The sequence below is a fragment of the Monodelphis domestica genome, chromosome 5 (genome assembly GCF_027887165.1).
Source record: "Monodelphis domestica isolate mMonDom1 chromosome 5, mMonDom1.pri, whole genome shotgun sequence".
Classification (NCBI taxonomy): Eukaryota; Metazoa; Chordata; class Mammalia; order Didelphimorphia; family Didelphidae; genus Monodelphis; species Monodelphis domestica.
In genome coordinates this window covers 126,994,525-127,006,624 of record NC_077231.1, presented here as the reverse complement: position 1 = coordinate 127,006,624, position 12,100 = coordinate 126,994,525, and the positions used below count along the sequence as shown (strand labels likewise).

General features: G+C 35.9%; 1 protein-coding gene across 1 annotated transcript in view; it reads left to right on the top strand.

Annotated features, from left to right (window-relative positions):
* The window catches only part of SLC15A5 (solute carrier family 15 member 5), a 146,416-nt gene that overhangs the window by 131,014 nt on the left and 3,302 nt on the right, over positions 1–12,100 (top strand). The window contains exon 8 of the mRNA XM_056800650.1: positions 11,544–11,652. Within this exon, the coding sequence (XP_056656628.1) occupies positions 11,544–11,652 (109 nt within the window). The remainder of the gene's footprint in view (positions 1–11,543; positions 11,653–12,100) is intronic.

Genomic DNA, 12,100 nt, shown 5'->3' with positions numbered 1-12,100 from the left:
GCAAATAATGCACGGTTCACATTCAGAACTGACACCTACAATCCTAGCTGACTTCACGTATCCAATGCTTGTCATTTGTTTTATTTTAACAGGCAATATAATTAATATATCTTTTAAGAATAAGCTAGAACAATAAGCATGGGAAAACTAGGAAAGTAAATAGAAAATACAAATTTTTATTTTATTCATTAACAACCTACAACATATATGTCAGTGATATCAAATTGACCTAACATTTTACACATAGTAGGAGCTGAATAAAAATATTTGTTTGAAATTTGCTGGTTTCCATTGGCACTTGGACTGATTTCTGTTCTTATATTACTGTCTTCATCTGTTTTGAGAATTCTTGACAGCTACTCTTGGCAAAAGGGGGTATATATTCTCCCTAACCTTACCTTGATATCCCACATTACTTCTTTAATTCCCAGGACATTATGGGAAAAATCAGTCTGAATTGTGTCTCATGCAACTCTTCAAAAGTTGTCAACTTTGGTTTTATTTATATGTCAGAATATTCTGCCCATTAAGAAGAGTAATTGGAGACTTCTGGTCAAGATGGCGGCTTAGAGAAAGCTAAAGTTCAGATCTCCGGAAACCCTTCCCGACTGATCTCAAACTATAGGCTCCTAAGGTGCCGAAATTCAAAACGATAAACAGCATAGACCCTGGGAATCCTCCTCCTGGACCTGGACCTGGATCAAAAGGTACGGCCCCCCTCAAAAGCCAGAACCCGAGAACACTCGGACCTAAGGGGTAGGAGCGCAGAGTCCAAGGTTCCGGGAAGCCGCGGCCCCTCCCCCCTCAGAGAGCAGGGTCCTCTGAAACAACAGTAACCCTCCAGGTGGCAAGACAGCCTCAGGGCCAGCTATTCTGAAGGCAACTTCCTGAAAGCAACCTGACCCAGTGGAGGGGGCACCCAAACAGCAGGGAAACAGAGAGAGCCTGGGGCGAATGTAACCCCCTGGCCGGATCCTTCCATTCCAGTTCCAGTGAAAGTCACTGCCTTAAGGCATACTCAGTTCAACTCAGGGAAAGCTCATAGAACGGACAATCTGCCCAGGACTAAAGCCTCTGAACACCAGACAGAGATAAGAAAAGCTAATCCTCCCCATTCAGAGATGGCAAACTCCACAGAAGCACAGAAGCCCCAAAATACCAAGAAAAATAAGAAGAAATGGGTGACTTTGGACACATTCTATGGAGCCAAAATACAAAATACAGAGGAGATAGAAAACAATACACAAGAAAATGCTCTGAAACCTTCCAAAGGAAATGGAAACTCTCCACAAACCCATGAAGAATTTGAATCAGAAATGACCAAAAAGATGGAAGCCTTCTGGGAGGAAAAGTGGGAAATAATGCAAAAGAAATTCACGCATCTACAAAACTGGTGTGACCAAACTGAAAAGGAAAACCAGGCTTTAAAGGCCAGAATCAGGCAACTGGAAGACAACAATTGTGTAAAAGAGCAAGAATTAATAAAGCAAAGCCAAAATACCAAGAAATTAGAAGAGAACATAAAATATCTCACCAACAAGGTGACAGATCTGGAAAATAGAGGGAGAAGAGATAATTTAAGAATAATTGGACTTCCAGAAAAGCCAGAAATAAACACCAAACTCGACATCGTGATACAAGATATAATCAAAGAAAATTGCCCAGAGATTCTAGAACAAGGGGGTTATACAGCCACTGACAGAGCTCACAGAACACCTTCTATGCTAAACCCCCAAAAGACTACTCCCAGGAATGTAATTGCCAAATTCCAAAGCTCTCAAACAAAAGAAAAAATCCTACAGGAAGCCAGAAAAAGACAATTTAAATATAAAGGAATGCCAATCAGGGTCACACAAGACCTTGCAAGTTCTACTCTGAATGATCGTGAGTCATGAAACATGATTTTAGGAAAGGCAAGAGAGTTGGGTCTTCAACCAAGAATCAGCTACCCAGCAAAACTGACTATATACTTCCAAGCGAAAGTATGGACATTCAACAAAATAGAAGATTTCCAACTTTTTGCAAAGAAAAGACCAGAGCTCTGTGGAAAGTTTGATAATGAAAATCAAAGAGCAAGGAATACCTGAAAAGGTAAATATTAAGGAAAGGGGAAAGGAGAAAAATGTTATCTTCTTCTTTTATTCAAACTCTCTTCTATAAGGACTACATTTATATCAATCTATGTATACTAACATGTGGGGAAAATGTAATATATAAATAGGGGGTAAAGAAAGACCAAATAGAATAATCTTTCTCACACAAAGATTCACATGGGAAGGGGAGGGGAAGAAAACTCCTATAAGAAGGAGAGGAAGAGAGGGTTTTTTACTTAAACCTTAATCTCAGGGAAATCAACTCTGAGAGGGAAAAACATCCAGATCCATGGGATCTTGAATTCTATCTTACCCAACAAGGGTAGGGAGAAGGGAAAACCAAGGAGGGGAGGGGGAGAGGGAAAATAAAAAGGGAGGAAAACAGAGGGGGGGAGGGGGAGGGAACAAAAAGAGAGTGACTAAAAAGGGAAACATCAAGGGAGGGGACAAGGGGGACTGATTCAAAGTAAATCACTGGACTAAAAGGTAGAGCCGAAGAAGAAAAGGTTACAATTAGGGAAGGATATCAAAATGCCAGGGATTCCACAAATGACAATCATAACTTTGAACGTGAATGGGATGAACTCACCCATAAAACGTAGATGAATAGCAGAATGGATTAGAATCCAAAACCCTACCATATGTTGTCTTCAAGAAACACACATGAGGCGGGTTGACACCCACAAGGTCAGAATTAAAGGATGGAGTAAGACCTTCTGAGCCTCAACTGACAGAAAGAAGGCAGGAGTGGTAATCATGATATCTGATAAAGCCAAAGCAAAAATAGACCTGATCAAAAGGGACAGGGAAGGTAATTATATTTTGTTAAAAGGGACTTTAGACAATGAGGAAATATCATTAATCAACATGTATGCACCAAAAAATATAGCACCCAAATTTCTAATGGAGAAACTAGGAGAATTGAAGGAAGAAATAGACAGCAAAACCATATTAGTGGGAGACTTAAACCAACCATTATCAAATTTAGATAAATCAAATCAAAAAATAAATAAGAAAGAGGTAAAAGAAGTGAATGAAATCTTAGAAAAATTAGAATTAATAGACATATGGAGAAAAAATAAATAGGGATAAAAAGGAATACACCTTCTTTTCAGCACCACATGGCACATTCACAAAAATTTAAATTTTTGGTCAAAATTGATCAAAATTGGTCAAAAATGTATGGTCAAAAAAATTGACCATACATTAGGTCACAGAAACATAGCACACAAATGCAGAAAAGCAGAAATAATGAATGCAGCCTTCTCAGATCACAAGGCAATAAAAATAATGATTAGTAATGGTACATGGAAAACCAAATCTAAAACCAATTGGAAATTAAACAATATGATACTCCAAAACCGTTTAGTTAAAGAAGAAATCATAGAAACAATTAATACTTTCATCGAGGAAAATGACAATGGCGAGACATCCTTTCAAACTTTTTGGGATGCAGCCAAAGCAGTAATCAGAGGTAAATTCATATCCCTGAATGCTTATATTAACAAACTAGGGAGAGCAGAGATCAATCAATTGGAAATGCAAATGAAAAAACTCTAAAGCAATCAAATTAAAACCCCCCAGCAGAAAACCAAACTAGAAATCCTAAAAATTAAGGGAGAAATTAATAAAATCAAAAGTGATAGAACTATTGATTTAATAAATAAGACAAGAAGCTGGTACTTTGAAAAAACAAAGAAAATAGACAAAGTACTGGTCAATCTAATTAAAAAAAGGAAGGAAGAAAAGCAATTTAACAGCATTAAAGATGAAAAGGGGGACAGCACCTCCGATGAAGAGGAAATTAAGGCAATCATTAGAAATTACTTTGCCCAATTATATGGCAATAAATACACCAATTTAGGGGATATGGATGAATATATACAAAAATACAAACTGCCTAGACTAACAGAAGAGGAAATAGAATTCTTAAATAATCCCATATCAGAAAATGAAATCCAACAAGCCATCAAAGAACTCCCTAAGAAAAAATCCCCAGGGCCTGATAGATTCACCAGTGAATTCTATCAAACATTCAGAGAACAGTTAATCCCAATACTATACAAACTATTTGACATAATAAGCAAAGAGGGAGTTCTACCAAACTCCTTTTACGACACAAACATGGTACTGATTCCAAAACCAGGCAGGTCAAAAACAGAGAAAGAAAACTATAGGCCAATCTCCCTAATGAATATAGATGCAAAAATCTTAAATAGGATACTAGCAAAAAGACTCCAGCAAGTGATCAGAAGGATCATCCACCACGATCAAGTAGGATTTATACCAGGGATGCAGGGCTGGTTCAATATTAGGAAAACCATCCACATAATTGACCACATCAACAAGGAAACCAACAAGAACCACATGATTATCTCAATAGACACAGAAAAAGCATTTGATAAAATACAACATCCATTCCTACTAAAAACACTAGAAAGCATAGGAATAGAAGGGTCATTCCTAAAAATAATAAACAGTATATATCTAAAACCATCAGCTAATATAATCTGCAATGGGGATAAACTAGACGCATTCCCAATAAGATCAGGAGTGAAACAAGGATGCCCATTATCACCTCTACTATTTGACATTGTACTAGAAACACTAGCAGTAACAATTAGAGAAGAAAAAGAAATTGAAGGCATCAAAATAGGCAAGGAGGAGACCAAGTTGTCGCTCTTTGAGGATGATATGATGGTCTATCTAAAGAATCCTAGAGATTCAACCAAAAAGCTAATCGAAATAAACAACAACTTTAGCAAAGTTGCAGGATACAAAATAAACCCACATAAATCATCAGCTTTTCTATATATTTCCAACACAGCTCAGCAGCAAAAACTAGAAAGAGAAATCCCATTCAAAATCACCTTAGACAAAATAAAATACCTAGGAATCTACCTCCTGAGACAAACACAGGAACTATATGAACACAACTACAAAACACTCTCCACACAACTAAAACTAGACTTGAGCAATTGGAAAAACATTAACTGCTCATGGATAGGACGAGCCAATATAATAAAAATGACCATCCTACCCAAACTTATTTATCTATTTAGTGTCATACCCATTGAACTACCAAAATACTTCTTCACTGATTTAGAAAAAACCATAACAAAATTCATTTGGAACAAAAGATCAAGGATATCCAGGGAAATAATGAAAAAAAAAAACACATATGATGGGGGCCTTGCAGTCCCTGACCTAAAACTATATTACAAAGCAGCAGTCATCAAAACAATTTGGTACTGGCTAAGAAACAGAAAGGAAGATCAGTGGAATAGACTGGGGGAAAGCGACCTCAGCAAGACAGTATACGATAAACCCAAAGATCCCAGCTTTTGGGACAAAAATCCACTATTCGATAAAAACTGCTGGGAAAATTGGAAGACAGTGTGGGAGAGACTAGGAATAGATCAACACCTCACACCCTACACCAAGATAAATTCAAAATGGGTGAGTGACTTAAACATAAAGAAGGAAACCATAAGTAAATTGGGTAAACACAGAATAGTATACATGTCAGACCTTTGGGAGGGGAAAGGCTTTAAAACCAAGCAAGACACAGAAAGAATCACAAAATGTAAAATAAATAATTTTGACTACATCAAACTAAAAAGCTTTTGCACAAACAAAACCAATGTAACTAAAATCAGAAGGGAAACAACAAACTGGGAAAAAATCTTCATAGAAACCTCTGACAAAGGTTTAATTACTCAAATTTATAAAGAGCTAAATCAACTGTACAAAAAATCAAGCCATTCTCCAATTCATAAATGGGCAAGGGACATGGATAGGCAGTTCTCAGATAAAGAAATCAAAACTATTAATAATAACCACATGAAGAAGTGTTCTAAATCTCTTATAATCAGAGAGATGCAAATTAAAACAACTCTGAGGTATCACCTCACACCTAGCAGATTGGCTAACATAACAGCAAAGGAAAGTAATGAATGCTGGAGGGGATGTGGCAAAGTAGGGACATTAATTCATTGCTGGTGGAGTTGTGAACTGATCCAACCATTCTGGAGGGCAATTTGGAACTATGCCCAAAGGGCGACAAAAGAATATCTACCCTTTGATCCAGCCATAGCACTGCTGGGTCTGTACCCCAAAGAGATAATGGACAAAAAGACTTGTACAAAAATAGTCATAGCTGCGCTCTTTGTGGTGGCCAAAACTGGAAAATGAGGGGATGTCCATCATTTGGGGAATGGCTGAACAAATTGTGGTATATGTTGGTGATGGAATACTATTGTGCTAAAAGGAATAATAAAGTGGAGGAGTTCCATGGAGACTGGAACAACCTCTAGGAAGTGATGCAGAGCGAGAGGAGTGTAATGGACTTCTCCATTAGTGGCGGTGTAATGTCCCTGAGCAATTTGCAGGGATCTAGGAGAAAAAAACACCATTCATAAGCAGAGGATAAACTGTAGGAGTAGAAACACCGAGGATAAGCAACTGCCTGAATACAGCGGTTGAGGGGACATGACAGAGGAGAGACTCTAAATGAATACTCTAATGCAAATATTATCAACATAGCAATGGGTTCAAATCAAGAAAACATGTAATGCCCAGTGGATTTACGCGTCGGCTATGGTGGGGGGGTGGGGGGGGAAGGAAAAGAAAATGATCTATGTCTCTAATGAATAATGCTTGGAAATGATCAAATAAAATATTAAAAAAAAAGAAGAGTAATTGAATGCATATTTTCACTGTGAAGTATAGGAAACATTGTTCCTTTGGGAATAATAATTGAGAACGGAGGTTATTAAGTTTTTTGAGTCATAGGCTCCTTTGTCACTATGGTGCAGTTTATGGTCTTCTTTTGAAAATAAAATTTTAAATTTGTAAAAGAAATGCATAAGATTATAAGGAAAATAAATTATAGTAGAACAGCATATGTGTGTATACACATACATATATCACATATATGCGTATATAATGGTAGCTAGGTGAAACAGTGGACAAAGGGCTCAGCCTGGAGTCAGGATAATTCATTTTCATGAGTTCAAATCTAGCCTCAGATACTTATAGATGTGTCTCTGGGAAAGTCACTTAACCATGTTTGCCTCAGTTTCCTCATCTATAAAATGAGCTGAAGAAGGAAAGAGCAAACCATTCCAATATTTCTGCCAATAAAACTTCAAATGGGATCACAAAAAGTTGTTCACAACTGAAAAATGACTCAACACATGTGTTTATTTATATATATATGCATGTATATGTGTCTATGTATATGTACATATGTATATGTATGCTTATATTTATATTCCCCCTTGAGATGTCTTTCTTATCCTCTTTAATACTAATTCCTTTCCTCTAATATGTCCAATTTATACTGTTTGTACCTGATTGGTTTTATATTGTCTCTACCATCAGCGTGTACAATAATCACTTTGTGAGAATTTATTTTTCACATACTGCATTAATTCTGGTACATTAAGAATTACTATGTATTACTGTGTCTGAGATCTGGGTCAGAGATACCATCTAGTGTGTTGCTTTTTTAATTTTCTTTATCTTTGGAAATCCCAAGGCATGTCTTCTTCTTTAACAGAATTTGGTTAATAGATGAAGGGAAGAAGGGTTCTTTTCTGGCCTATGTAACTTGTCTAGCTGTGAAGTTAGGAAGGAAAGGATAGGCTGATGGTTCACCTCTTAATTATCTATCACCAACTAATGATATTTTGGGAGGATGGGGATGGGGTGGGGCTAAACAATGAGCTCCTAAAAATCTATTTATTATGTGTCCTAACTCAGCTCTGGTTACCCTAGTCCTCAAGAGAACATCAAGATCTATATCACTTTATCAGCTATGATGCTGACCTAATCAATTAACCTGATAAAATCATTTGACTTATATTCTAACTCAAGAATCAGTCTCTTGAGACAATTTTAATCATGACATCTTGTTAACCAGCTCTCTGTTTATGTCTCTCAAACTTAATTAAACTGGTCTCAGATTAGGTGATTTTCTCATATTCGGTGGCTTTGGTCATATCAGAGCTTGTCCTCCAAATCCCAATTAAAATCCCCTCAGATTTCCTTGTTTTAGATGATATCATATGTCCTTTTGGTAATGATACTTTATCCTACTTTAATATTTTAATACCTCAAAGATCCATGATTTCAACCTGGTGGATAATTCTTCTACCAAGGAAGAATACAACACAATTATGACTTAGAAGCTGGCTTTCATGAGTTGCTGTGGCCAAAGAATAAGAATAACAGTAAACACTTTGGGTAGACTTTATATCTAACCCTTTGTTGATTAATGGTGCAGATTTCCAGGTTAGGCGACTTTGATCATTTCAGAGCTTATTCTCCAAATTCCAACTAAAAATTCCATCAGGTTTCCCCACAAGAAACCTTTTATGATTCCCTCTAATGGTTGTGCCTTCCCTTTAGTGATTATCTCCAATATATATTCTATATATATCCTGTTCGTCCATAATTGTTTTCATGTTGTCTCCCCCATGAGAACAGGAAGAATCTTTTGCATTTCTTTGTATCTCTGGTGCTTGTCATAGCACTTGGCACATAGTAGATGCTTAATAAATGTTATTAACTGATTGGTGCTCCACTGAAATAATCTTCGCAGACTTATATTCACCTCTGTGTTTTAAAAAGATGGGTCTTTAGTATAGGTCACAATTATATATAACAATAATTTTATGCATATAATATATGTTTCATTATTTCCAGGATGAATCTCTTGGAATGGATGCCCCATCCACCAAAACAGAGAGCCATACATTATTATTTAGTATATTGTCTGTGAGAGTTCCTAAGGTAGAAAAATCCTTCACCTTATGGCCAATCAGCTCTAAACTTAGTTACACTGTTCCAGAGAAAAATACAAGTGATCAATAAATTGTTAGATAGATAAATGGTAAATGAAAGAGAGATTGATGGATAGCTTGATAGACAGGCAGGCAGGCAGGCAGGCAGACAGACAGACAGACAGACAGACAGACAGATAGATAGATAGATAGATAGATAGATAGATAGATAGATAGATAGAACATTTACTATTTATTTTTACCACATTCCAAGCACTGTGCTAAGTGATAAGGATATAAATACAATAATGAAAGACAGTCCCTGACATTAAAGGACGTACATTTTCTAATAGAGAAGAAGATCATTCAATAAGCAGTAAGTATGTGCTATGTAGGAGGCATCATGCTAAATGATGGTAATAAAAAAAGTCCAAAAATCTGTTCCCTGCCCATGAGTTCACATTCTAATGCATATAAATATATTTTCATATATTTCATATAAATATATTTCAGCATATAAATAACTAAACATACACATGCAATATACAGTCTAAATTGAAGGCAATTTCAGAGGGAAGGAATTAGCAATAGGGGGAACTGGGAAAGGCATTTAAAAACCAAACAAGAGATTGTATACTTTATCCTAGTTGAAATGGGATCACTTGTGCATTTAGAGTTGTTTTCCTTAGCAAGGAAAAATACCACCTCTTCACATGAGACAAGGGTATAAGATGAGAGAGTGGGGAAATATACCTCAATGGAATGAGATGAAGAGAAGGGGAGAAGAGAGAGCTCTTGTGAAAGGTCAATTTTTTTTCCTGTAAAATATGAGGAGGATGAGAGGGTGAGGAAAGGACGCCATGGAAAGAATGAAGAGGAATCAGAATTGGAATGGCCATTTTGATGACTAGAATAGTGAATTGATTAAGGAAATATAGAAGGATTTCCTTACTTCTGTGAGAACCCAGTTGAGACTACATAACATAAATTTGTAATGGACATGGTATGGTTTTGTGATTTTCCCAAGTTTTATTCAGCAACACACTAATAGGAGTGAAGATAATGAATTGTGAAAGTAATACAAGATCAGAACTTTGCAAGGCACAATTAATGATGAAATAAGGGGGAAATAGGCTCAAATGTAAAGGACAGTATTGTCCTATTATTTCACCAAAGCATCAAATAGAGGAGAGATTAGTGTAGCCAGTGGAAGATTGATGACCTGGGAAACAAGTGAGGAGTGGAGAAATTAGAGGTCATACTAAAGAAAAAGGCTAGCAGTCAAAGGCAGAAAGGAACATAGAATAATGAAATAACATGATCAGAATTCAAAGGCAGAAGGGAACATAGAATAATTAAAGAACATGATCAGATAAAGAAATTGTGTAGTTAATGAACATGGAAGTTGAACACTTAGATCAAGGCTATAACCATCTCGAAGTGTGACTGAGGTAGGGTAAAAGAACAGGTCATGGGAAATAAGTAATTTGAAGATGTGATAAGTTAGGATGTTTAAGGGAGTAACAATTTGTATGTTTAAGATGAGAGTTCATTGGTTTGACCAATAATCCCTATTCTATGATATGGAATTAACATCAATTTCTTTTAAGCTATAAAAATATAAAATGGCTGTATCTTGGCATTATCCCCAATTCCTAACTCTAGCTCTTCCTAAGTTGTCAATTAGTAGAAAAATCTTTCAATTTCTACCTTCATAGCATCTCTTGAATCTTACCATGTCTCTCTGCTTATATAGTTCTCATCTTAGTTCTGGCTCTTATTGCTTCTCATCTAGACTCTTGGAAAGTCAGTACATCCTCCACTCTGCTGCCAAAGTAATTTTCCACAAGTGCAGATCTGGCCTTGTCATTGCTCTATCCAATAAGTATCTGTAGTTTCATATGGCCTCTAGAATAAAATTTAAACACCTCCATTTACCTATTAAAGATCTCCACAACCTGGTCCTATCCTATCTTTCCAGCTTCATGGTACATCACTCTCCAAGACTATGAGTTCCAACTATTTTCTCTGACTATTTCCCCATACATGAAATGCTATTTTTTCCCACTCTGATAACTGACCTCCATGGTTTCCTTTAGGGCTCAACTAAAATCTCATCTTTTACTAGAAGCCTTCATCAACCACTCTTAATTCTAATGTCTTCCTTCTCTTAAATATTTCCTATTTATCCTGTATATACATTTTTTGCTTGATATCTTTTCCATTAGATGGCAAGTTTTTTGAGGACAGAGACTGTCTTTTTTGCTTTCTTTGTGCCCCCAGGGCTTAAAAGAGTGCCTAGTAGGTGCTTAATAAAAACTTGTTCTTAATTGTTATCTCATTTTTCTTTTGAGAAAAAGGAGGCAAAGTGTCCATGTTCACATAAATAACAAGGAAATCTGAATGAGTACCAAAATTTCTTGACTCAGATCATATTCCACAATATTAAATTATTCTGACCTCCAAAGATGACATAAAATGTTCTGAATATCATCTCTGGATTATGTTATTGCCTATTACAGAATAAAATTAATTAGCAACAATGGAGCTTTGGCAAAGCTTTGTTGACATGACTAAACCAAAACAAGTACTATGGATTATGTAATGATTAGACATCGTAACTTCTTTGGAGATGAATAACAATTACATTTGTTTCACACAGGAAACTGGTTTCCAAATGCATTAAACAAAGGCAATTTAGAAAACTCTTTCTTCTTTTTGGCATCATTAATGTTGCTGAACATCCTAGGATTCTGGCGCATTTCACATAGGTAAGTACCTAATTAAATAGTAGACAGTGGTGGAGGGAAAATTTTTTAATTTAATGAAATATTGGTCCTAGGACAAATCATTAAGCCAACTAAGAATTCTGCATATCATGAATAGATAAATTGCTATATGATCACTATATGATATAGATTATTCAGAGGAATGAATTAAAATTTAGAATTTGAGTTTTGAATTGATCTTTTCAATAAAATACTGATTTGCTCAAATTTAAAGAACTAAGAAGTAATTTTTCTGCATTAAAGATTAATATTTTAAAACATAAAAATCACCCTATGGTTGTCAATAATTATACTAGTTGCCAGCAATTGATATTAAAAGCAAATATCATTAAATAAATAGCCAGGAATTGAATATTGGTTAGGCACTTACATTTAAGTTTTTAAAGGAAGAGTGTTCACTTCAAGGTCAGCAGAAGCCTAAGTAAAATTC